This window comes from Gossypium raimondii, chromosome 3 (assembly GCF_025698545.1).
Source record: "Gossypium raimondii isolate GPD5lz chromosome 3, ASM2569854v1, whole genome shotgun sequence".
In the NCBI taxonomy this organism is placed as follows: domain Eukaryota; kingdom Viridiplantae; phylum Streptophyta; class Magnoliopsida; order Malvales; family Malvaceae; genus Gossypium; species Gossypium raimondii.
The window spans coordinates 68,219-95,178 of NC_068567.1; the positions used below are offsets into that span (position 1 = coordinate 68,219).

General features: G+C 34.3%; 4 protein-coding genes across 5 annotated transcripts; 3 read left to right on the forward strand and 1 right to left on the reverse strand.

Annotated features, from left to right (window-relative positions):
* Nucleotides 1–7,848: 7,848 nt before the first annotated feature.
* Nucleotides 7,849–11,162, forward strand: LOC105796249 (protein SCARECROW). Its single transcript, XM_012625828.2, has 2 exons — nt 7,849–10,068; nt 10,588–11,162. Exons 1-2 carry the CDS (start codon nt 8,249–8,251, stop codon nt 11,036–11,038), a joined length of 2,271 nt encoding a protein of 756 aa, XP_012481282.1. The 5' UTR covers nt 7,849–8,248; the 3' UTR covers nt 11,039–11,162.
* Nucleotides 11,163–12,654: 1,492 nt separating this feature from the next.
* On the reverse strand, nt 12,655–17,491 carry LOC105796061 (ethanolamine-phosphate cytidylyltransferase). The gene is made up of 9 exons (XM_012625700.2): nt 17,181–17,491; nt 16,854–17,089; nt 16,581–16,768; nt 15,994–16,065; nt 15,829–15,896; nt 13,881–14,001; nt 13,061–13,126; nt 12,867–12,989; nt 12,655–12,726 (listed from the first exon to the last, which is right to left on the reverse strand). The coding sequence occupies exons 1-9, from the start codon at nt 17,489–17,491 to the stop codon at nt 12,655–12,657; spliced, it is 1,257 nt and encodes a 418-aa protein (XP_012481154.1).
* A 3,623-nt stretch (nt 17,492–21,114) lies between these two features.
* On the forward strand, nt 21,115–24,927 carry LOC105796250 (probable serine/threonine-protein kinase PBL8). Its single transcript, XM_012625829.2, has 6 exons — nt 21,115–21,291; nt 21,411–21,736; nt 21,823–21,958; nt 23,032–23,168; nt 23,361–23,484; nt 24,160–24,927. Exons 1-6 carry the CDS (start codon nt 21,240–21,242, stop codon nt 24,660–24,662), a joined length of 1,278 nt encoding a protein of 425 aa, XP_012481283.1. The 5' UTR covers nt 21,115–21,239; the 3' UTR covers nt 24,663–24,927.
* A 564-nt stretch (nt 24,928–25,491) lies between these two features.
* On the forward strand, nt 25,492–26,244 carry LOC105796251 (uncharacterized). 2 transcript variants are annotated; one of them, XM_012625830.2, is made up of 2 exons: nt 25,492–25,696; nt 25,763–26,244. In XM_012625830.2, exons 1-2 carry the CDS (start codon nt 25,603–25,605, stop codon nt 26,050–26,052), a joined length of 384 nt encoding a protein of 127 aa, XP_012481284.1. In that variant the 5' UTR covers nt 25,492–25,602; the 3' UTR covers nt 26,053–26,244. The 2 variants fall into 2 exon arrangements, with proteins under 2 accessions (XP_012481284.1, XP_012481285.1); XM_012625831.2 differs by having other exon boundaries at nt 25,769–26,244.
* Nucleotides 26,245–26,960: the final 716 nt, after the last annotated feature.

Here is a 26,960-nt window from a genome sequence, read left to right on the forward strand (position 1 = left end):
ATTTACTTATACACAAAAACCATTGAGGACAAATGTACAAAAGATAATAATTTTAACAATAAAATTTTATTAATGTACAAAGAGAGTTGAAAACCATATTAATGAAAACCATTGTGTCCCTAATGAGGTTAGCTAAGTACATCCAAATGAAACTCTCAAATATACCAAAACTCTAATTAATCTAAAATAAGAAGTAGTTTAAACTAAGAAACATAAGAATTAGTTTAAACTAGTTTTAAACTAAACTTTCTTATTGACAAAGAAACATAAAACTCTTAATAACTTAAAATACTTAAAAATATGTCCAAAATTTGAAATAAATAAATAATAAAATAATAAAACCTAATAAATACAATATCGGGCTCATATATAATAAAAATTAAGCCTAAAAATTTAACCTAATATGGTTTAAACTCGAAACTTGTAAATTCCATAATAATCCCGTTTAGAAATTCTACTCGCATAATCTTCCCTAAAACAGTCATAACTTGAGCTCCCGAACTTGTAATCGAGTGATTCAAAGTGCATTTCAAAGTTAATAGATGGATATTCGAATGCATAAGACATTTCAACCCAGAAATGCCTGAATCCCATAAGACATCTCAACCCAGAAATGCCTAAATCCCATCCAAAAAGTTGTCGCAAGTTGACTGATTTTCCAAATTTGAAAATTGACACCTTTTGTGAATGAAATTCAATAAATTTACCCCATTCGCACATGTATCAAAATAGCTACACTAAGGGCATTAGATTTCAATAATCTCCTACTTGCCCTAGTAAAGTAGATGATTCCTATTTTGTATACTCATACCCTTTACATGTTTCTTGAAACTCCTAGCCACTAGATTCTTGGTAAATAAATCCACAAGGTTGTCCTCACTCCTCAGATGCAACTTTAACTATATCCACTATTCCGTCTACAATCGTCTCTCATATAATACGATACTTACCATTATTGTGTTTTGTTCGTTTATGATTCCTTGTCTCCTTAGTATTAATTATTGTCGCACTATTGTCACAATACAATATGATTGTTTTTTCCATAGCAGGAATTACTTTAAGATCTGTTGAGACCTTTTGAAGTTGCATTGTTTTTTTTGTTGCATAAAAAACCCCCACGTATACAACCTCCACAATGGAGTTAGAATAGAAATCTTCTTAACATTGATCCACACTATGGTTCTTCTATCAAGGATAAATAGACAACTCATTGTCAATTTCCTTAACTCCGTACATATTTGGAAGTCAAAGTTTGTATAACCAAGGGAAGTTAAGTCCCTTCCAGAATATACAAGCATATAACCATTCATTTTCTGTCAATACTTGAGTATATGCTTAACTGTCTGCCGCTGTCTAGAGTCAAGATTCACCTGATATATCGACTCAACGATCCTATTGCAAGTGTGACAAGTCAGTTGTAATAGATACAAAATATAGAGAATTAAGGAGTGACTTTCATAGCAAGTATGATGGTTCAATTATAATATTTATAGTATTACAACGGAACACACGAAATATTCTAAGGATTGACCGAAAGGAGATCTGGTGATATGGTAAGTTAACAAAGATTAAACATGCAACAAGGAGTCTAGCTGGCTAATAACGAAGCGTATAGTATGACAAATTATAAAACAAATGGACTTATACTATATTATAATCCAAGGGACTAACATGCAATAACACCAAATTCAAAAATTCAACAATGAGAAAAAACAAAGCGGTTAGGCAACATAATGAGAAAAAGGTTTTATGACAGTGCAATTTCTTATAACAATCTCAAATACTAAAAATTTTTAAATTTGATATTTTCACTAAATATTTTTTACAAATTAAGCTTTCTGCAGCCTTTTTTTTTAATGGTTTGTTTTCTAAAATCGATGCTCAAGTAAGGTTGAATACAAAATGTCATTTTGTTTTCGCAAAATGTCAAACACTAGGGTTTAAGTTTTGGGAACTGCCAAAACCACTGGCCTGGTGTTGACGGTTAGTTCCTTCTCCCCGTCGACAACAATACTGCTTTGCCTTCCCTTTTGTCCTTTACTTGTTAACCTTATAGTTATTAACTTTACATAAAATTATAAAAAAGAAGAAGTTATTGTATGTAGATTAATTACTTTGAATTCATTCATTTTTGTTGTCAAATGCGAGGGACGTTTCTATCCGCTCTGCTATTATCTAATTTTAGATTCTTTTGCCCAAATCAAACCAAACCATTTAAGCCTAAGCTAATAGGTCGAAAACCTGAACAAACTCCACCTCTTTCTTCTTACTTCATTTCTCTAAGGTTATTAAGGGAAAACTAAAAGGGTTGTCGTCAAGCCAAGCTAAGCGACTTTTTGCGTGTTAACTTTATATTGTCGCTGTACATCGTTTATCTGTTAAACTGACACAACAAGACGCACGCAAACAAAAAGAAAACCTCTTGCATTGGTATTGTCCTTCATCATTGGATACTCGATAGTTGGGGATTTGGCATCAACTGTTGTTTGTTTGAGTGGGCTCAGCCTCAACTCATAGATGGAATCAGACTTGGGCTTAGTTTGAATGGACGGTGTGTTTAGCTCCGGTGAGGTTAAAAATAGCGGTGGCGGTGAGATTAGTTACTGTAGCGGTGAGATTGGGTACTGTAGCAATGAGATTAGAAACAGCGGTGAAGTGTATGTTTGGATTCAAACGCAGCTGTAGCGGTGAGGTGAAAATGGAAAATGACTTTTAAGGACATTGGATTAAAAATGATATATAATAGAAGTTTTTAAAATTATTTAACAATTACAAAATTAAGAAATGATTAAAAATTATTACAATTATATTTATTTTCAATAATAAATAATTAAAAATGAATTAAAACTAGAGAAAAATTCAAAAATTTATTTTATTTAATATTTCAAAATTAATCATATATTTAATTATAGGAGAAAAATGAATTACATGTAGTCCGGATTACATGTGTTGGTTTTTTTAGCAGAAAACTAAGGAGAAAAAGAAAAACGAATACAAAGAAGTTTGAACAAGAAGAAAACTGAATTTGATTTCCAAAAATCAGATCTTTTTCATTGACTTGAGAATCATTTATGTTACAATGAAATATGGCGTTAACTAATGTATAAGCGCTCCCAAAGCCTAGATAGAATTACAAACAAAATGTAGGTGACATACCACTATAACATCAAACATAAATCAACAACTACTCCTACTAACTTTAAGTATAAATTACATTGCAATTAAATCAAGTTACAAATGAACAAAATAAACAAATGTGTTGCTTATCGGTTCAACTTGGATCTTTGGTGCGGATCTTTGTTTCTTCTTTGGTTTCTGTTGCATTGCGGGCCAAAGTTCAACAACATCCTGTACTTTGCTTACTAACAAAGTAGTGCATATTCCTTTTAGTGCATTAAGGGGAATTATGATTATGGTATGTTAGACATCAGAAGAACCTATATATTCTTAAAAAGTAAAGATATAAAAAAGCAGAGTGTTGAAATGACTATTCAATGACATTGAAAATAATATATGGGTGTCCAAAATTCAGATTCAAGGGCATAAGCAAAGCAAATAACAAAGACAATGTCACCACAGAAATTGTAAACTAAATGAAATATTGTGCAAGGCTGATCCAGAGATAAGAAATAAAATCTTTATTTGAAGTTCAAGGTCTTTGAAATGAACATACCCAAGCAAGCAACAAGGTATCTTCCAAAGCAATACATTGCAAATGATTCATAGCAATCATGTAGTATCAAACAATCAACACAAACTGATGGATGCACCAATGATACAAACTGTTAAAATAATCCAGGTTAGTAAGAGTGAAAATAACATATAATTACACCAAATGCATGGTGCAAAATTAACATGTTGCATGCTGTGCCAAAACTATACTCAAAACTTAAATAGTAACCTAAGTTGAATATAGGTCAATTTTTTTGTAACATAAATATGCTACTGCTGGTTTTTACTAATTCCTAGCACATAAGTTGCTGAACAGCTCAATTTAACAAGAAGGTTTAACAGTGTTACTCAATTGGACTAATTTCTTAGTGTTTATAAAATATGAGGACCATTCAGACAAATCAGAGGGACTAACTTCTCAGATGCTGTAAAATAAAGGGACAAATTTCATAATTAGACTTAAAAAAAGCATACTTGAAAGAAGAAATTTCAGCCTGTGAGTTCTCCAATTGCCTCTCCAATTTTAGCTCATTTGACCTTAATCGATGTGCCTACAGAAAGGATATTAAAAACATTTTAATCTAGCAGAAGACAAAAGTAATTTCACTCCAGTGTCAACAGCTTTATACAGAAATATATTCAATGGAATAAAGTAAGAAACTCCAAATGCTAATAATATCATATAAAACAAGCAAATAACAGGATCAAATCAAATATAAAAAATAACTAGAGAGCCACTTAAGTTAGACTGGAACTTAAAAACGTTGCAGCTCTACTATACATCCAAGAAACACCCTTCACGTGGTATATATTACAACCATGCATATACGAACATGGCAGCTTACTGGTCTTTCAGCATTATTATCAAGAGTGATATATGTTCTGTAATGAATAGAATGAAATTGGAGAAGGAAGAAAACCTTTACCCATTAAAACTTATATTTGTTACCTTATCTTCTAAATCAATGACTTTAGAAGCCAATATATTAGCACGTTCATCAGCTGCATTACATTCCAGTCGTGCATTTGCATATTCCATTTTAAAAGACTCGAGCTCTGCCTGCAATACCAAACACCAGACATAGCAAGAATATAAAAAAAAAGGGATAGGGGATGAGATAGAATGTTGTTGACATTTTAAAAAGTATTTGTAACAGGCTCCCTAACAATTTGAACATCACTAGACAAAGAACACGAGAATAGAATGCAGATCAGCATACATACAACATAGCATTTTAAAATATAGCATAAATTTGAATTCATCCTGTGCACCATCCTTTGCAACAAAAGAAAACCATTCAAAACAAAGACTTATTGATCAGACTATTGAAGAGTCATAAAAGAAGTCACAGGAGTCTAACAATAAAAATTCTCACTGCAATGATAAGAACGGTCACACATTGTCAAGTAACAAACACGACCTTCAATGATATAGCTATGAACTTAGGTCAAGGTAACACCATAATGGTATAATTCAGATGCACCGCAAATCGCATTGAGAAAAACATACAATGAACTTATTTCTTTCCTCAATAGACCATAAAGTATAAACCTATTTCATAATTCAAAAATATGGCATCCAAAAATAGACACCGGGACAAGGATCTTGGAATACATAAGGACCGATCTCGACAGACATCCTTGAAGCTTCATTATGGCCTTTAGAGATTCTTAAACAAAGCCTTAACTTGTTGTTTGTACATTTCGGCATCTGCGGATCCCGACCATCATCTAGTCCCTCCGCCAGAGGAAGACCATCGATAACACGAGCAATCATTGTCAGTTTCACCATCTTTACTCCCCTTTTTCTCAGCTTTCACAAAATCCCTTCAAACTAATAGAAACGCAAAATTAACACCTTAAGTAAAAATTAACAAGCCAAATTCCATACCATGATATTAAAAAAAGGCATAGCGGATTTCAATTGACTATAATTCGATAATTTCATTCTCAATCTTAATGGTACAACCACCAACCACAAAGCTGAAAATAAATACTATTTTCCACTTGAACAATTATCATTGCAAACAATTAAAATTATCGGAAAAAAACATAAATTGATTCCATAATTTTGATTTTCACTAAACCCTCATCATTGGTCAAAAGCAAGATCGACCCAACACTTCTTTTTCCAATCGAAAGGTCATTAATGTAATCCAAAGACAACCAATCTAGTCAATGTCATCACGATCTGACAAGGAAATATATATTTTTCAAGGATTCCAACAAAACCCAGAAATTCAGTAGAAGAAAAAAAAATCTCATATAAGAATTTCCACAACGAACGATTTTTTTCTTCAAATAATTATATGCATGCACATTTAAAAATCGATAAATAAAAGCTATTAGTTTTTAATGGAATACCTGATTAGAGCATGTAGGTCTTCGCATTTCTCCTTGATTTCAACTATCAGAAAAAGGAATGAAGAACGGAAGAAGGAGAAGGAGCCTTACCTGGATGAAGGAGGAACCAGTAAAGGTCCTTGGCCAAACTGATTTGCAACCCAAGGGGAAGGGGAAAGGGAAGGGGAAGGGGAAGAAGAAGGGTAGCCAAACATCAGAAAAGCTTGAAGAATGCAACTGAAGAATACATGGGTAAAAGAGGAAAAGAAAAAGCAACTGAAGTTGCTAAATTTTTACTGGAACAAAAGGCTCCAGTCTGGAATTAAGCTTCCAATGAGGTGTTCAACGTACTGAAGAATACTTTCCAAACAACCTTAAGTTTGCTAACATTTCAATTGCAATTGTTTTTAGCCTAAAAAAGCCAACATACCGGAACCCAGTTGCATCCAAAGGAATCCTTGGACTTCAGCTCTCAAAAAGATTGGTTATTTATTTCGTTCATTTGTTAAGTATAAATGGACATCTCTAACCATCTTGTGTTGTGTTTTGTTGTTCATAATTGACTGTCATTGAATTTGCCAAGCTCAACTGCTTACTACAGATGATTTTTATCTAACAATCCATGATTTAAATTTTATTGATAAATTAGATTTATATATTTTATAATTAATCCAAACACATAGTACTCAATTTTATTACATCACTATTTAATCTTGCTGCCACCATTATTTTTATTTTTACCGGAGCTGTCTATCCAAAGGAAGAGCCTAGCAAGCAAGTGGTCTGTAGCTCTGCCTTATTATGCTTCGCAAATGGCAATTCCGCTATTCAACAACCCAAATTTGCTACTAACTCTATGTTATTGAGTACTCCGATGAAAATTACTGATAATGAGATAAAATTAATAATAAAGATGCGTATTTACAGCGGGAAAAATTGACGAAAATGCATGCATGCATATGCATTCATTTCTCACATTGGTTTCAGGGTTGAATAAAAGCTAGCTAGCTAGTTAACTACCTAATTAAGGAGAAACCAGCAACAGGCTTGATTTTAATTTGCCAAATTGGGCTATATCAACATCGCTCACGTATTAGTTCCCATGCCTCTTTTTTTTTTTTTTCAAAGATGCAGACCAGATACTGATATCCATATCTAGGTAGCTCTTAATTATGTTTGGACGAAACACTTGTTAGACAACACAATCAATGTAACGTGAATTAATTACAGAATGATAAGCCAAGCATGTTATACAATGTTGGAAGGACTTCCTTTCAAAGTAGCTCTCGTTTCATATGCATATACAGAAATTGATTGTAAATATTTCAGAAGGATTCACTGTACGCAGATGGTAATTAATTTGAAAAAATATATATTTAAAAAAAAAAGGCGAGAAATTGTGTGTGCGGTGTGGTATGGTGTAGTGTGCCTGCTGTGCTATGCTTGTAAGGGGGGAGGGCATAGATTCATAGAACTGGTCGTTGCAAGACGTCAAACAGGAGACGACGAACAGCAAAACAGGCTGAAGCTATCATCCCCAGCTCCACCAATCCCAAAGTCAGTCTTTGCTTGCTTGCTTCTTTTCTTGTTTTCTCTACTTTGACAGCCCATCATCTTACCTGCTCCTAATTCCTCTCTTTAGTTTATTCTCTCCCTGAGTTTACCTCTCTTTTTTCGCTTTAGCACCGATTTTAATGAATTAATTAATTAATTCAAGAATAAACATGGTATACCATCATTCATGAATATTAACGTTAGCATGTTCCATTCTTAATAATTAATATCCAGTACTGGCAATAAATTCATCCACATCAGGACGCTTAGCTAACCGCCACCCATCACCGCTCCCTTGCTTCTTCCTTTTTGTAGTTTCTTTATTTCTTTTCTCTACTGTAATCAAAACTTTCAAGCATCCAAAAAGCATGGCTACGGCGTACTTGAAGCATTAAATTATTAATTTGATTGAAGATGACAAGAAATCAAAAGAGTAAGAAAAGTTTTTATTATATACTATATAACAAGAGGTCTAGGCCTAACTAACGTAGAAGGTGGTGGTAAGATTAGAGAGGAATCCCGAAGCTGCTGTCCTAGTTTTGGTACCGTTTTCTGTTTGGATGCTCCTACTTATGCTCCCATCTGCTTCTGGTTTAATATTATAAGGTACATACCCATATCCCTCCATAAGCTAGCAAGCGTCCCCTCCAGTTGTACAAAGAGTTGTAGTTGATGGGCCATGGACGCTTCTGATTTGGTAGATGAAAATCATAGTGAAACCAATGGCAGCAGCAGCAGCCGAGGACACCCAGTAGCAGTAGCAAACAATACATCAGATGGGAAAATGATGAGGAAGAGAATGGCTTCTGAGATTGCTGACAACCAAAGGTTCCCTCGCCGCACCCTTGTCTCTGAGCCTGAGCCTGATAACAACACGGTTTGCTCTTTCTTGCCAGCGCCAGCATCATCTAATCCACTCCTCAACCACTCCAATATCAAGATGAATACCGCCATTTTTCCTTCTGCAAACTTCATCGCCGTGACGTCAGGCGGGCCTGCTGTTTTATCTACAACCACTTCTACTTTTACTTGCATCGATACCATTTCCACTAGTAAACCTCACCCCCCGGCTGTCTGTGGTTTCTCGGGTTTGCCTTTATTTCCACCAACGGACAGAAACCGAAACTCCGTCACCGCAACTACTGCCTCAGACTCAGTTATTATATCTCCGATCTCTAATTCGATGGATGACACTTCAGCTACAGTGTGGATTGACGGTGTCATAAGGGATCTCATCCACACCTCCTCTAACGTCTCCATTTCTCAAATCATCCACAACGTCCGGGAGATCATCTACCCTTGCAACCCGAACCTCGCTACGCTCCTGGAGTACAGGCTTCGCTCCCTAGTGGATCCAGTTGAAAGGAGAAGTAAGGAGGGCGAGGCTTCCTTGTTGCAGAGGAACCATAGTCAGCAACAAGGCTCCTCTGGACTCACTTTTAACTTGGACCCCGCCCTAGATAGCCTTCCTAACTGCTCTTTGCCCGAATCTTGTTCCATGAGCCAGTACTTGAACTGGGAGATAAATCCACTATCCGTTTCTAACAGCGCAGTCGCTACCCAACACCAGCATCACAATCAGATTAGCAGTAGCCCTTCTGCGACTACACCACCGGTTCTTTCCCTATATCAGACACTGCCTCATCACCAACAGACTCGGGAGCAGCAGCCGCTTCCAGTTCCAGAAGAAAACCCTTCCCCAGTTGAGAAGACTACTCCCTCGACGACTGCTTGCACAACGCCCACGTCCACTTTTCAAATAGTTCAAGCATGCAGCGCCAGAGACAGGAAAGAGGAGATACGGCAGCAAAAGAGAGACGAAGAAGGATTGCACCTCTTGACCTTACTCCTGCAGTGTGCTGAGGCGGTTTCAGCTAATAAATTTGAGGAAGCAAATAGGATGCTGTTAGAGCTGTCGCAACTGTCAACGCCATTTGGGACGTCTGCTCAGCGCGTGGCAGCGTATTTCTCAGAGGCTATGTCCGCAAGGCTGTTGAGCTCATGCCTGGGAATATGCGCTACGCTTCCACCGATTCCACAGTCACAGAGCCATACCCAAAAGATAGTGTCGGCATTCCAGGTGTTCAACGGGATAAGTCCATTCGTCAAGTTCTCGCATTTCACAGCCAATCAAGCCATACAAGAGGCGTTCGAAAGGGAGGAGAGAGTGCACATCATAGATCTCGACATAATGCAAGGCCTGCAGTGGCCAGGGCTGTTTCACATACTGGCCTCAAGACCAGGCGGGCCGCCGCACGTGCGCCTCACGGGGTTGGGAACCTCCTTGGAGGCCCTGGAGGCAACCGGGAAACGTTTATCTGATTTTGCCGACAAACTGGGGCTCCCCTTCCAATTTTGCCCGGTGGCGGATAAGGTGGGGAATCTGGAACCCGAGAGACTCAAGGTTAGCAAGACGGAGGCAGTAGCAGTTCACTGGCTGCAGCACTCTCTTTACGACGTGACTGGTTCAGATACCAACGCGCTGTGGCTCTTGCGAAGGTGACTAAATGACGCCCTTAGTCCTTGACCTTTGGCTCTTGCTTGCATGAATTTCCTAAAGTAGGCACTAAGTAGACAGTCATATTTTAGTTTCATGGTTTAGTTAACACAGAAAACATGATATTGTTGACATATAAGTATATAACTATACGCATCGAATGCACTCCACAAATACACGCAACTCAAGTTGCTTTTTCTTTTAACCCTACAACTTTATTATTGCCATAAATTTTTTAGATGGAAGGCTAGACCTAGACGTTGATTAGAAATAAAAATTGGTCTTCTATGCCCTGAATCCATCACTACAAGTCTACTACTACTACAACAACTTATAAATAAGAATAATAATAAACCTTAGCTCTGTTTGTCCTCTCTATCTGAAATCTAGTTTTACTAATCTAAATTAATTAGTTTTCATTCATCCAAGCATGACACATTTATTAATCAGCTAATTTGTGTAATAAAAAATGAGTGTGTTTGAAGACGAGGGAGCTACTGATGATGATGATTCATGATCAGGTTGGCACCCAAAGTAGTGACGGTAGTAGAACAGGACTTGAGGAGGCAGGAAGGACCATTTTTGGGAAGGTTTGTGGAAGCCATACACTACTACTCAGCGGTATTTGATTCACTAGGGGCAAGCTACGGGGAAGAGAGCGAGGAGAGGCACGTGGTGGAACAGCAGCTACTATCCAAGGAGATACGAAATGTTCTGGCTTTAGGAGGAGGTTCCATGAAATTCCATAATTGGAGGGAGAAGCTGCAGCAGTGTGGGTTCAAGGGTATATCCCTTGCTGGCAATGCGGCGACGCAGGCCACCCTGCTCTTAGGCATGTTCCCATCTCATGGTTATACTTTGGTTGAGGACAATGGCTCCCTCAAGCTTGGTTGGAAAGACCTTTGCTTGCTCACTGCTTCTGCCTGGAGGCCAGGCGAGGACACCCTTCCATTCCAATTCCATGCTAATTAATCAATAGGTTATATTCCGCATGCAAAGTTATGAATTTTAATTTGGTATTGATAACTGAATTTTAATTTGGTATTTTTTATCATTGTATTTTTTTAATTTTAAAAGTTCATTAATCATTAAATAATTGTTGTTAAATTATTAAATTAAGTTATATTATTTTCAAAATATGATGCAATAAATATATTATCATATACGAAATATCATGTCAATTTATTATTTTCACATATTACTTTCTAAAATTTAATTAATAAATTAATTTTATGTTAGAATCGAAATAAATTCATATTTATTTAATATTAAAATTTTTATTTTTGAAAGACTTTGAAAACCAAACTTTTATTTACATTTTCATATACGTTCTAAGATTTATATTCAGATTTCATGACTAAAATCTCCAAGTCAAATTTTCATCTCCTCTTTCGTCACTCGTTAATAATGTAATGTGCCTTACCATTATACCAAACTTTTATAAATGACTAGATTTATATATTTGACTTTGTCTAGGATTGTAAAAGATATTATAAATTAATATAATTTATTTATATTAAATATTAAATATTTTAATATTTTAAGTAAGTAAATTTAAAATTAAACTAAATATATAATAAATTATATAAAACATGAGATAAATAAAAAAATGCTTTGAAAAGATTAAAACACAGCAGGCTTAAAAAACAAAATAAATATGGTTTGTTGGATCCTTCTACATAATGTGAACAAACTTAATAATTATAGACTAACTCATTTAAGTATATTCTCTAAGAATAAGAAACCTAATTTATCAAAAAAAATACTAGAGAATTGAATATGAACTCTAAATAAAATAAAATATTTAATTTTTGCCTAGCTGGCCACAAGGATTATAAATGGATTGATATGTTAACATGAGTTCCAACCATTTTAAATATACACTTTATAACTATAAGATTAAAAATAAAATATTTAAATAATAATTTATTTTCCTAAACCAAATTTTAAATCAAATAATTGTGTATCACATATCAAATTTTTTATATAAATTGTGTTATAATAACGAATCGAAACATTAACGAATTCCTACATAACAATATTAAAATAATTAAAATGCAACGCAAAAACAAAATCAACACAACATAAATAAATGCAAATATATTAAATATACAAAGAGGTGAAGATATAATTGTATCTTTTATTAATCTATATTTTTTAAAGGACTAAACATATGTATATTCATTTAGAGAGGTATAATTTATAAAGGATAAAATTATAATTATCTATTTTTGGGCTAAGCCCGGTTTATCTCTCAATAAAGATGAATTTTAATACTTTTTAATAAATTGATTATATTTATCAATAAAGTACTTAATAACCAATCTCTCTTTAGTACTTTTGGTAATTCGAATGAAATTTAAATAATTAAAAAATTGAAATTCAATTTAATAAAAATTAGAGAGTATAATGAAGAAAAGAGTATAATATTATAATAAACCAATAGAGTGACACAAATTTTACAAATATTTGAATAACAAAGGTAGCATGTGATGTAGGGGAAATGGATGCTCAGTCTTGATGTTAGTACTAATTAATTAGCTTTTACTTTTGCAAAATAAAATAGGTAGGACAGACCGTACATGTAATCAGTCGCTGGAAACATAAGTTTTATTGTCATAATATCTTTTCTCACTTGCAACCTTCTTCTCATTACGTTTCTGCACAATGGAAACATATCTTATAAGCACTTTCAGCACAAACCTTCATTATGGCCATATAGTCCACTTTATAACTCACTTGAAAGAGGGTTTAAAGTATAAGATTCAGTCACAAATAGCATGACTATAATAAAGTGAACCTGGTAAGCTTTATGATTTGCTACAATCCTCTTAATTATTGTGGTAGTTGTAATGTCGAGTGGACTTTCTAGAACTTTGAAAATTCCCATACTAATTGGAACATCATAAGGGTTATCTTTTTCCTGCATGACATGAAATAATGTAACTTAGCCATGCTATTCACTCGTCATGATCAATAAGTTTTACACTTCACCTTCTGAAAATCACTGCTCTCTGCCACTGTTCCATGGACAACTAATGATATATTAAAAGTTGTGATCTGCAATTGCAAGATTGTGGTGAGAGAAAAATTATGGGGCAATTTCTTAGATTTTCATAAAACAAATGCAAAGCAATAATTTAGCTAAAATGCAATTTCATACAAAGTTTTATTATATTAGGGTCATCTTAAAAAGTTATTTTTTAGATGTCTATTAATAATATGGCACATAATATTTTTAAAATTTTTTAATTAGTGCCTTGTATGCTTTTAACACTAGATCAATTCTCTGTTAATAATAGTTTAACTCTAAGTATAGTTTTTAGTGTTAATTAATTAACATTAACTAATAATAATAGTAAAATAATATTTAGAATATAATATTTAGAGATTTAATATTTATAATTTAGGATTAGAGTTAGAATTAGAATTAAAATTAAAATTTAGAGTTTTAGAATTTAAAAGTTTAAAATTTGAGGATTTGGTTTTATTTGTTTAGGGTTTAAATTTCGGATGTTGCGATTTTTTATGAATAAGAGTTAAAAAATAATGTAAATTAGTTTAATACAAATATAATGTGGCATAGTAGTAAAATTTTAAAAGTGTACCTTTCATAATCATTCTAATTTAAGTTAAAACACTTAAAAACCAAAGAAAAATCCTAAAATTTCATAGAATACATCAAAGCCTTTTCCTTTAATGTAGTTCAATCTTTAAATGCCACCAGAATCAAAATAAAGATATTATAAACCAGCATATACTACTTAAAAAAAAAAAAAAGTCTTAACAAATTAAACCAAAGAATAGTACTAACCATGTCTTTAGACACTTCCCATGGAGCACCGATTATCACCTCATCCACATAGCGACAAGCTAAAACACTTAAGCTTCTTTCATGTAGATTCATGATAGGGCGATGAGTACCTCGTTTAGCACTGCATGATATATAATACAATATTTCTTTGAATGCCTTGGCTTATTCATAACATTACCTTGCTCGGCATAGCAAGGTGTTCTCCTTTTGCATTTAAAAGAGAAATGTGTATCTATGCCATTCAAGATCTTTTTCTTCCTACAAAGCTTGCACACATTTTATTTTGAAGGGTATTCCCTATTCGTCCTCCCCCCTTTTATGTTTATTTTGAAGGGGTGGTGGTTATGTGCTAGAATCAAAAGAGTTTCCCCTTTCTGCACGATATTTTGACACTTCTAAGATTCTTTTTACTGCGATGTCTCCCCTGTCCCTTCTTTTGGGGAGTAAGGTGTGGCTCTATGAACCGTTCCAACTGTCCCTTCTAAAAATTCTTTAATAGCATCCTTTAAGTTTAAGCAGTTGTTCGTAGCATGTCCTACATCTTTGTGATATAAGCACTCAGCTGTAGACTTCCTTTTCCATGGATTAGACCTATGGGAGGTGGGGTCTCTAATATTTCCCTACACTCGCTAAGAATGTTCCTTGTAAGGTATTTAAATGGGTGTAATGATGGAATGGCACAGATGAAACTCCTTTTAGGTGATTTGTGCGTCAACAATTTCAACTATTTTTAGCTTTATAATTTTCCCTTCATTTGGCACAATAGTTTGGTTTCCCTCTGAATCAAGGCTATGCTAGCATCCTGGAGATCATCTTCGGCCCCATTAATTGTTTGTCCTTTCTCAGTTGCTTTTTGTCCCTCATGGAACTTTCTAGGGCACATTTTTGGATTTGAGCCTAGGGAAACTCATTTTGGGCTTGCAATTCCCTATACTATCGGACTTTAGGGCTAGAATCTTCTCCCACTCCTAAATCTCGACAATACCCTTCATCATGATGATTTGTCAAGGTGGTGGGAAAATGGAATATAATGCTTGTCTCTATAGTTGAAATTGTGGAAATGATGGATGATAAAATTTTACAACATCATTTTGACCTTGGTTTCACCTTGGTGTTGATAATAGATGACATCTTGGTATTATTTTTCTTGATTATAATAGAGTAGTAGAGATGTAATTTTTTTATTTTTTCACAGCACCAATTATTATAAAAATAAGTTATACAACGTGTTTGGGCAAACTTCACAAAGTGCAAAGAACCAGGATAAAAGCCTAGGATGTATATGGAAGTTGAGAGAGGATTTTTGCAGGGTGGTCAAAATAATAAATTGTCGAGTTCTTATATCTACCGCTACTTAGATGTTGGAGTAAGTATTTATTGAGGGAGGTTGCTTGGATGGTGAAAACTAAACTCTTTACTCCATAGCTATAAAGGGTAGACTAGCGGGTTGTAAAATATTATTGGAGTCAATGTAACGTGATACTCCGTAGTAATGTTGAGCCTGGAAGGTGATGGATTGACAAGTGTTGATAGGAGCCTTCCTTATATGTTTTCTGAGGATTGTATGGGCTCATTTTATGTAATAGAACGCTCGATAAGGTCGACGTTAGGCTTTTGGCGAGGTCGAGCTTAGTCAACTTCTATCTTCAAGCGTTGAATAATGTAAGTTGGGTAACACAATAAAGATATGACCGACTTAAATATAACCCATCATTTTGAAAAATATTTATAATAAGGAAACATTATAATTACCATTTTTTAGAATAAAAGATAAAATATAAAACATAAAAATGAAAATAAAGAAATTTCAAAAACAACAAATATTTTCTCTTTTTTTTCCAAAAAAAATATAAATTTATCTAACAATAACTTTTAATTCCAAAAAGAAAAATACTGCAATGACAAGTTAAAAAGATGAAAAAATTAAAATGCAAGAGAGTAAATTTACCTGATAGTTTGATCATTGTGGGTACCAACGAGAAGAAAATCTCCCAGTTCTCGGGCAACACGCAGAATCTAATATAGCATAGATTTAGTGACTTATTCTTTATTTCTTTCTCTCTGGCGACAAAATCACCATGTAAAAAACAACAACAAATATGACATGACGTACCTCAACATGTCCAGCATGGAAAAGATCAAATGCACCATCTATATAAACAATGTGAGCGTTTGGTCCTGGGCCCTACAACAAGCAGTAGAGAAATTTATATAATTCTGCTTGAATGGATTGCATGCCAAACACTGCCAACAATCAAATGTCAAGAATTGAAGGATTCTTTTTTTCATATAGAAGGCATAGAGAAGATAAAATAGATGAAAAGCGTAGAGATAGCTATCACAGAAAATGCAATTTATTTTTTAATTCTTTATCCGACAAAAATATAGATGAGCAGAATCCCAGTACATGCATCCAACGTTTCTACAATATTGCACTAGTTATCGTGATTCATTTCAAGATCAAGTAGGTTTCAAAACAAAATGTTACTTTGGGCCTCTTCAACCATTTTGTAAAAATATTATGGGAAACTTGTTAAATTTTTGAGTTTTAAACAGCGTTACTAACTTGAATGTTTATTTCTTTTTCTACACTACCTATATGGAGACCTTAACTCTTGGATCAAATTTTTCCAAAACTAGAAAAACGCAACTGAAACAAACAAAATATATATATATGAGGAGAGCTGACGTTATGCATACCTTTCCGTTTGAAAATTGCACGATTCTGCGGGATGTTGGTAGAAAATGAGATACGCGAGTTCCAGATCTAGATCCAGATCCACCATCCTCAAATTTTTGGCTGTGCCCGTGGCTGAATTGTCTTTGTAGAGAGGAATGATTATGACTGTCACTAACTGATCTTTCTCTTACACAAAGAAGCAATCGGCCTGTTAGGAACAATGAATGCAAGGCAATACATTAGAAAGCATCCATGGATCTTTTATTAAAATTCATGGAAATGCTTAAACTGACCGACAATGTCAGTGCTAGAGATGCCTTCGGTGCGCTTAATCTGCTTAAAACGACCAGCCTTCTTAGCAACAGCATAAGCATCAGTTCCATCGGGAAGAACACAAGGGTCATCGCCGTGAATAATGTAGTCCATCTTGTATTCATCGAACAGCTTCTTCATGAAATCTTCGGTGATTGCATACGGCGCATCAGAAATGACCTCATCCACCCACTTCACCGCCTTTACCATTATCATCCTTAATTCACAACAAAAATGAAAGAATGGGTGAATGAATTGAAAAAAATGAATCGACCACTCATGTTTGTATATTTATATCAATCATATACCTTTCATGCATAGGAGTTACAGGAGGGCCTTTGTTTGCAATGATTTCCGCATCGCTAACTACCCCCACCACCAATTGGTCGCCCACTGCACGAGCTTGACGGAGGGCATTGCAGTGACCGTAATGCATCATGTCAAAACAACCGTCCATATACACGCGCAATGGCTTCTTCTTTCTTTTTATTTTCCTCCACAAACCCATTCCAAGTCCTTCAGGAGGTAAGCCTCTTTTCGCTACGCCAAGGTACAATCCTACCGCCATGGCCACTACCACTGCTCCACCTATTAGGGACGTTGATGATATCTTGTTCATTGCTTGATTTTTGTCAATTTATTTCCAGAAAAAAATATGTATATATATTTATCAGTATTTATCCAACATCTCAACTCTAATTGCCAAAAAAGAAATCCAATTGCCAAGTATAGATTTTTTTTCGCTTTTTTCACATTTTCTTTTGCTACTATTGCTTAGAATCACGATATGGAATATCATTATATTGTAGCCTTCAGCTTATGCCACCTGACGAGTGACTTTTTCCTTCTTTTTTTTTTCCTGAAATTACAAATTAGGGTGATGGAAAGAAGATAATAAAGGTTAGTGGACCGAAAAACAAAAAATTATGAGGTAGGAAATCAAGACTCTGATTCTCCCTTGTTTTTCTTCATTTTTCTAATTCTGGTTTTAGATAATGTGCATAAAAGTAGGGATTTTAAAATTGCAAATAGCTTGATAATTTATACAATTAATTTTTAATTAAAATAAACTATTAATTAAATATATATTTCCATTGATATTAAAATCCATATTAAAGTAAAATTATGAAATATTTTCAAAATATATTATGATTACTATTAACATTAAATTTCTTATTAAAGTGAAATTCTCAATTGATAATTAAATATTGAACAAAAAGTTAAATTTTATTTTATATTTGAATTGATAAAATAAATTCTAATTAATAAAATTTAAATTGTTCGATGTAAAATTTCATATTTATTTTATAATTGTTTCAACGTGTTATTTGTATTTAAAACTTCTAAAAGAATAATATATAAATATATACTAACTAAAAGAGAAAAAATTAAATCGAGACTTTATATTTAAATTGAACTGTAGGTTTTATTGCTGGTTTAAAATTTTAAAATTAAAAAGACAATTTACTTTTTATTTATTTTTATTAACATTAAAATTCCTTATTAAATTAATTTTTAATTGGTTATTTTATTAATTAAGTATTGATTAATTTTTCTATAAAAATATTTTATTATTTTATTACCTTTAAAATTAAATTTCTCATTAAATAATTTTTAATTTATTTTTTAAAATTAATTACACATATACTCTTAACAAGACTGGCTACTTGAGTAGCAATCACTAAATTACTTAAATATTAGCCTACAAAATTGAAATTAAGATCTATTTGTTATTTTTAAAACTAGACTCAACGAAATTTTTACCATAAAAATTTTAGAATTTTTACATAAGCAAATTAATACATATTTTCTTTAAATTTTCCTTCGTTATACTACTAGACAGCTCTAACACTTCTTCACTAAAAATATTTATTTTTCAATAAAGAATTCATATAATGTTTCCATTTGTTTCTTTTGAAAATAGACTCATTCATCTTTTAAAATATAAATTTCATCTCCTAAATAATTTTTATTATAATTTTAATAAATTTTCAAAGTCGAATTGGGTAACCCAAAATCAATTTGACCTTGTCTCACTTAAATTTATTTATCTCATAATCTACAATTCATTACTCACATCATTTCTTCTATACAAAATAAACTCGATGGGCTTGAATTTCATGTTTGGTTCAACCTCTATCTCAATTTCTATAATTTTTGTTAAATTTTCAAAGTTGAGTCATTATTATTATTTTTATCAAACAACTTACACACGTTCTTAAAAGAATTTGTTTTATCAATTTTAAAACTAATTATTAATCATTGTCACTTTAGTTCTTTGGAAAATAATTATTTTAAGTATTATTTGTCTCTATTTAGCTAGAATTTTCACTTCTCTAGTTTCACCGCTTTATTTTCTCATATTTGTCTTGTCTTTTCCTTTCTCTATAATAGTTTTTATCGCATTCTCTCCACTAACATTTTAAGAATACAAAACTTTATATAAATTAACAAACTCTAGTTTAGCATCATTTTCTTGCTTTTTCAACAATATTAAGCTTAAAATCAAAATAAAATATTTATATTCTTACCTTGTTCTATTTATTACAAGCTTTATCTTCGTTTTTTCACTCCTCCAATTTCAATTCTCGTGAATCCAAGGTAATATTCATACTTACCATAGGCTATGAAAATTCCTTTGGTTTCAAGATGAGAATGGTGAATTTTAATAAAAGAACTAAATTGTAAAAAATAAAATTTTATTTTTCCATTAATGGTAAATTGCGGGAGAATGATGGTGAATGAAAGAAACCTATACAACTTTTCTATTAAAATATCTCTATTAATTAATAAAATATTCTAAAATAAAATTATAATAAAATATTTCAACCAATCATATTTTAACACCAAATACTCCTTAATTATTTCTCACCTTTGGTTTCAAGGTGAGAAATGATTATCCTCACGATTTTCTACAATTTCACCATTGAGTCCCTCTTCACTTTAGGAAAAATTATAATTTAGTTCCTCTCATTTCTCCATTTATTCAATTTAGTCTTTATACGCCAATTTATTTCACATGTTGGTACTTTCCACCTGAGGTATTTGCACTTTTGGTCTCTTTTTTTCATATTTACATTTTGACCAATAAAATTTAAATATTTATACTAAGACCACAACACTTTTCACATTTTTACATTTTAATCCCCACTTTAAATTAATCCATCATAATATAACTCTTTAATTTAATCTTTTTTACTCACGCTGAAATTTCTATTTTTTTTATTTCTTTTGAAAATTCTAATACATATAGTTTCTAAAATCATGTTGTTTAAAACCAATGAAGTTTTTGGGATGTTACACAATTGCCATCATTTTTTTTTCATGAGAAGTCTTCTCTACTTCTAAATCATGCTCCAGCAGTCGGCACGTCACGACCTGGTTAAAAAGAAAACACAAAATGAGTTAACACCAATTTTCGACAACGACGTCAAAATTTGATGGGTGTCGAATCCACCAAAAATAAATTTCTACATATCAACCGTAAATAAATAACAGTATTGGGAGTAAGATATCTAAAATTGTCATTTTTATTTAACCAGGGTACGTGTTAGGCAATTGTCGTACTTTGTGCAAAAATAAAAAGGAGTAATTCAAATCTGATAAAAACAAAAATAATAGCAATAAGTACAATTAAAATAACAATAAAAATAAACAAAAATGAAATTAGATTGAATAAGTCGATGTGATAATATTCTAGTTCAGGTTGGATTTTTTATTGTTGGGCAATTAATACAAGATGCAAAGAATGTCCTTGAAGGCTGAAGCCATGAGAGCTGAACTGGAAGGGATGCGACGTGAGAACATACACATGGAAGAAAGGGTGAGAGGCAGTGGATTAAAAAGTAGTGTAACTATAATTAATGAATTTATAGAAAAAAATGGTGGAAGCAGGGGTGACGTGGAGGGAAGATGATGAACACTATCAGGGGTAAAAATGGTAAAAATGATGATGTGGCATCCAAAATCAATCATTTAACATTTAAGTGACTAAAATGAAAATATTCAAAAATTAGGTGAGCAATTAGTTAGTTTACCCTTTTTATAAATTAAAAAAAATTTACTGTAGTGAAAGTAGAAAGTAAAGCAGGAGTATAGTGAAAAAGATGGCAATGATGTTGAAAGGTCTACACTACAGGTTGGTTGGTACACACAGAAAGGTCCGGATGCGGGTGCGGGTGCGGGTGCGGGTGCGGGTGTGGGCGGAAAAGAAGCAATCTCACTCTGATTGATATGAAATCACCCCAAGTAACATTATTTTAATTCCAGGCGCAGAATGAAAGTAGGTGACGACAGAAGAGGGTTGTGGAATTGGGAAGCCGAAGAAGAAGCTACTGCGATTGCGATTGCCAACTCATTCTTCCGTCATGGGCAACTGTGGCACTAGAGAGGAATCTGACGTTGTTACTCATGCTCAAGGTTAGGTTACATTATTTTCTTTTACTACTTTTCCATCTGCCCTGCCCAGCACAGCACTAGGGCTAGGGCATCTTTCCCCTTCTTCCCATTCCTTGAATTTCCAATTTTGCAAATCGCAGTTCAACAGCTCCACAACCACATCTTATCCGACAAGAAGCTTACTCAAAGTCAGAGCCAGACTCAGAATCGTACCCTCTCAGATCTGAGCGACTTCGAGGATTCCAGGAAAAATGCGCTTCTCTATACCCACATTATTGCCTTCACTTTATTCGAGCTTGAGACTATTACCAAGAGCTTCCGTTCTGACTATATTCTCGGGGAAGGTGGCTTCGGAACCGTCTATAAAGGTTACATTGACGAGAATGTGCGGGTCGGTCTCAAATCTCTGCCTGTCGCTGTCAAGGTCCTCAACAAGGAGGGCCTTCAGGGTCACCGCGAATGGCTTGTATGTACTCTCTCTTTCCCTATTTACCTACATTCTTCTCCCCCATTTTTTTAATTCCCTAAAACTGCTTTGCTCTCTGTCTCCAGACTGAGGTCAACTTCCTCGGCCAGCTCAGGCATCCCAATCTGGTAAAGCTGATCGGCTATTGTTGTGAGGATGATCACAGGCTACTTGTATACGAATTCATGTTCCGTGGTAGCCTTGAGAACCACCTTTTTCGAAGTAGGCATTTCTCCACATTTTACATCATTCCTATATTAATCCCTGCCCATATGTGTATCTTCTTTCCCTGTCTCTCTATCTCAATTAGTATTACAAATACTTTTCCTTTCCTGCTGCTAAGTGCTAACTTGTTCTCATCAACTAGGCTCTTTAAATTTTGTTATCTACTTCAAAATAATGTAGTTAACGCATTGCTTCCGCCCTTTATCATGACAGAATTCTTTAGCGTGGAGCATCTTAAACTTACTTGATGTAGTTCCTTGGTTATGAACCAAAACTGTTACTATCAGAATATTGAATCTTTTTAGGAAAAGATTGCACTGATCTAACCTAGTGCATGGTTCATACGCATGATAGGATTTCATAATCTGTCATAAGCACCACTTTCTTGGATATGTAAACAGGTTTTTTATCCAATAAAGCAGTTTAACTGCTACAAGAGGCCTGAAGGGCCATAAGCACCTCTTTGCACGAGTTGCTATTTTAGAAGTTTTGTTTCAAAATAATTTCAATGCACCATCGATGTTGCTAATACACGGAGGAGAACAAGGTAAGTGCAGCTGATATGATATTAATCTTGAGAGGAACTTTGTGGGGTGACACTAACTGAGGGCATCTGTTCAAACTGACAGAATTTGGTTTATCAGCAACTCTATTTTTTTCTCAAAGCCGTGACAGCCAAATAAATTGATATCATGAGAGATTATCTGTCCTCTTTTATTGCAAGGCTCTAAGATATCACCATTTTCTACCTTCTAAACTTATTTGATAAATGAGGCAATCATATGAAAAGAAACATAATCTGTATGGTAGGCCAGCATCTATAATCATTGCCTCGGGACTGCTGGATATGTAGTCTCGTCCATCAGTCATCCTGTGTTCCTTGGGAATTAAAAGCATGATTTGTCTCATGCTTATTATGATTATCCAAGTTAGAACCTAAAGCCACTGAGTACTTCAACGGTTTCCTTTTGCTTCTTCCATTTCTGAAATTTGTTATAATTCTCTTTGTCTATGGTAACTTCTCTATTTATTGTTAACAAAGGTTGACATCGCTTTCCTATGCCATTCAGAGGCAACTGTACCTTTATCCTGGGCGAAAAGAATGATGATTGCTCTAGGAGCTGCTAAAGGGCTTGCTTTCCTACACAATGCTGAAAGACCCGTAATATATAGGGATTTTAAAACCTCCAATATATTGTTGGACTCTGTAAGTAATTGCATACATTGGTCATTCTAGACCTTTTACTTGTCTTCTTTTCCCTTGATTGTTGAATTTGTTGTCCCTTTAATCTATATGCTAGTTGAGAAAAAAAAATCCATGCAGTAATATACTACCATGATTCTGATTTATGGGACCTCAATTCCTCTTCAACCATGGGTTTGCCTCTTGAAAATGTAGGATTATACAGCCAAGCTTTCTGATTTTGGACTTGCAAAAGCTGGACCACAAGGTGATGAGACCCACGTATCAACTCGAGTGATGGGAACATATGGATATGCTGCACCTGAATATGTTATGACTGGTATGACCTACTAAAATCTTAGTAATGTGTGATACATCATAATAACATTTATAGGAATAATGGTGTCCTCCCAGCTGGGAAATGGGTTGATAACCATCTTTGATAATAACATTACCTCTCTGATCTGCCTTACAGAAAGGCAGAGCTTGAAAGCATGTTGGGTGCAAGCTACCAGCAACCAATAACAATTTAGCTGATTCATCATATAGATAGATATAGGTCCTTCAGTGTCACTGTTGGTGGTTGTGCTTTTGGCAGTGTCAAAGGGGAAGATAATTTTGGATTTCTCATCATCAATGTTGTGTGGGAAGGATGTAGTTGAAAATCTTGTTTTTAGCACACCGTGTATGAAGAATTTATGAAAATAAATGAAAGTAAATTCACCAGGTCATTTTTATCGTGATTTTCGAATGGGACCCAAAGCAATGATTCATGTCTAACAGAATAAAGAGTTATCAAGGATATAGACAGAATTGAGAAAATCCTCAAGCTGATTTAGTTCATGCTTCTTAAGTGGCTGTTATACAAGTTCTGGGATTTTGGTACATTTGAGCATTTATCATATTGTCTACTACTTCTGTAGTCTTCACCTTTTCCTTCTGATGGTTTGATAAAATTAAGAAGCAATTATATTTGATATTTGTAGTTAATTATTTCTGCCTATAAAATGAGCAGGTCATCTGACTGCGAGGAGTGATGTATACAGCTTCGGAGTTGTTCTTTTGGAGCTTTTGACGGGAAGAAAATCTGTTGATAAGACAAGGCCAAGCAAGGAGCAGAATTTGGTGGATTGGGCTCGGCCAAAACTGAATGATAAGAGAAAATTACTTCAAATAATTGACCCAAGATTGGAGAACCAGTATTCAGCAAGGGCTGCCCAGAAGGCATGCAGCTTGGCATACTACTGTTTGAGTCAGAATCCAAAAGCAAGGCCGTTAATGAGTGATGTTGTTGAAACGCTGGAACCTCTACAATGCACTGGTGGTAGTGCAGATGAAGTCTCCTCGTCTTTGAACTCAAAAGTAACAGGAGGTAGTGCTGGTCCGTTTGCAATGGGTGGAGTTCCAGATTATCGAATGCGACTCAGATTTTCAAACAATGTTGGTCCAGGTGCCATTTGTAGGTCGCCTAATCCAAATTGTTCCCCAGGTGGCCCTGCAGCATGCAGAGTTCGATGAAAATGTCACCTACTTGTATACTTGTTTGGTGTGGCTTTTGTAGCATGACCCCCTGTCAAAAGTGACAAATTTGCTTGTTAAAACAAGGGTGGTTTTACTTAATTGTACCTAATGTGTAAGTTGTCTGTAGTCTGTGTTGATTATGTGTTGATTATGCTATTCAACTGAAGCTTGTATCACTTTTTTTTTGTTTTATCCTTTGCCACTGGAATTTCCTGTCGGAAAGTTGTCTTCAGCATAAAAGCATGCAGTTTCAGACTTGTAAGTAGATGCTTTTTAGCTGTGAATAATTTTGATGAAGATGGTAGACAATGGAAAATGTTGACAGCAACTCTGAAAATGAACAGTGTACCAACTTGCGATGATGCCAATGAGTTCACCCCCTTTTTTGTTTGTTTGAATAAACCGTTGCCTCTTATTCTCGTATCTGTCTATATTTCTCTAAACGTACTAGTTTAGTATCATACAACTGCTTTGTGCCTACAGAGCATGTTATAAGATTGAAGAAGCAAAAAGAAAGGTGAAACTCTACAGTGAAAATGAGCAGTAATATGACAAACGAGTTTTAAAGCATTGGGGAAAATGGGGAGGAGTGCATTTCCAAGTGATGTGATGACAGGCGCAAACTAGTTTGGATCTTTAACCAAGCATTGGTGGGTGGATTGTGGAGCATTGGTTTTACGTTTTTAACCGTGTCAAATGTTGTAGGTAAAGCCACAAAAATACCTTCAAACCCAAAACCCCATCAATAATAATAAGCCTGTATGATTGGTTAAGTCTGAAATACAAATGACAAATAAATAAATCATCCATACGTATGTTTGACCCACTTTTCCTAACAAATCTCCTTCTCCTTCCCTATCCACCACACGAATTTTATTAGGGAAAAAGTGTTTTTATCACTCCCTCACTCTCCTCCGTCCTCTTTGTCTTCCTCTTTATGCATGAGCGCTGTGAACAAAATATGGACAGCTGGGCCACTGATCTTCGTATCCTTAAACTATCAATTCTAGTCCTCTTCACCGCTTGTCTAGGTATGCATGCTGCCTCTCTTAAATCTTAATTAACGTAATCGGGTCAATTAATTGATGATGACATAGTTGCAGTTAAGGCTTCCGCAACAGCATCTAGGAGTAATGGAGAGTATAAACCCGTAGGGCCAACTGAGTATCGCCTTCTTCAACCTGATTTAGGCAAGGATGATGGTGCACGGCGAAGGCTTGCCCCTTTCCAGCTGTGCTTGCTGTGCAAGTGTTGCAGCGCCACCGCTGCCTCCACCTGTACTTCAATGCCTTGCTGCTTTGGCATCGATTGCCAGCTTCCCAACAAGCCCTTTGGCGTTTGTGCTTTTGTACCCAAGACTTGCAACTGTAATTCCTGTGCTGCCTAATGCCTACCCCTCTTCCACAATACTCAATTCCTTCACTACTTACCTGCTTTAATTCTATTGTTGTCAACTGTGTATTAGTTGTACCAATGATGATGTAAAGAAACAAACATCACCAGCATCTGCTCATTAGAAGCTGATTTTATTGGATCTTTTCACACAAAGTAATTCTAGTGGAGGATGGTTATGATCAAATTTTTTTTTGTTTGTGTTTTCTGTGGACAATGCAAGTTGAGTTTTTGCCCTATTTTAGATGGTACATGGACTATTGCTGTGTTTGTATGGAGTTAGAGGAGCAATTGCAAAAGCAAACCTACCTTTTAATGGTTAGTTCCAATTCAACAGCCAACATCCCACTTCAATCACAACAATTGATCCTAAATGCACCAACATCAATATCTTCACCCACTATTATAAATCTCTAAAAATTTCAAATTCCCAAATAAAACGACATTTTATAAAGCTAGACCCTTATGATTTACAAAAATTAATGTTTTTCAAAGTTCATAGTAACCATATCTAATAATGTCATATAAATTTCTTTCCTTTATCACTACATCCAAGCCTTACTTTCCCTTTTCCAATTAGTAACAACAAACTACCTTAATTAGGAACCAAAAACTAAAGTCGCTATCCATCTTTTCTATATCTACACACCTCCGTATATTTATTACCATTAATATAAAGTCCATATGATTATGGTTTATTGAGTTGTAAACTCTATTGTCTACTAGTTATGTATTAACAGGATCAACTGCAAATTAATGTTAAATTTAAGAACTTATATTGATATACTATAACATTATAAGCTCTGAATGAATCTTACGATAATACATTCCTACCTCTATCAGAAAATATCAATTTCAATTTCAACTTAACTTATGATATTGATAATTATTAAATTATTTAAT

Excerpts from the sequence above, each read along its gene's own strand:
- LOC105796249 (XM_012625828.2), top strand. The coding sequence starts at position 8,249 with ATGGACGCTTCTGATTTGGTAGATGAAAATCATAGTGAAACCAATGGC. Across the intron at positions 10,069-10,587 it reads GCGCTGTGGCTCTTGCGAAG|GTTGGCACCCAAAGTAGTGA; the intron begins GTGACTAAATGA and ends ATTCATGATCAG.
- LOC105796061 (XM_012625700.2), bottom strand. The coding sequence starts at position 17,491 with ATGAACAAGATATCATCAACGTCCCTAATAGGTGGAGCAGTGGTAGTG. Across the intron at positions 16,769-16,853 it reads CTCTAGCACTGACATTGTCG|GCCGATTGCTTCTTTGTGTA; the intron begins GTCAGTTTAAGC and ends TGTTCCTAACAG. Across the intron at positions 16,066-16,580 it reads TGCAATTTTCAAACGGAAAG|GGCCCAGGACCAAACGCTCA; the intron begins GTATGCATAACG and ends TGCTTGTTGTAG.
- LOC105796250 (XM_012625829.2), top strand. The coding sequence starts at position 21,240 with ATGGGCAACTGTGGCACTAGAGAGGAATCTGACGTTGTTACTCATGCT. Across the intron at positions 21,959-23,031 it reads TGAGAACCACCTTTTTCGAA|AGGCAACTGTACCTTTATCC; the intron begins GTAGGCATTTCT and ends TATGCCATTCAG. Across the intron at positions 23,485-24,159 it reads ACCTGAATATGTTATGACTG|GTCATCTGACTGCGAGGAGT; the intron begins GTATGACCTACT and ends TAAAATGAGCAG.
- LOC105796251 (XM_012625830.2), top strand. The coding sequence starts at position 25,603 with ATGCATGAGCGCTGTGAACAAAATATGGACAGCTGGGCCACTGATCTT. Across the intron at positions 25,697-25,762 it reads CCTCTTCACCGCTTGTCTAG|TTGCAGTTAAGGCTTCCGCA; the intron begins GTATGCATGCTG and ends ATGATGACATAG.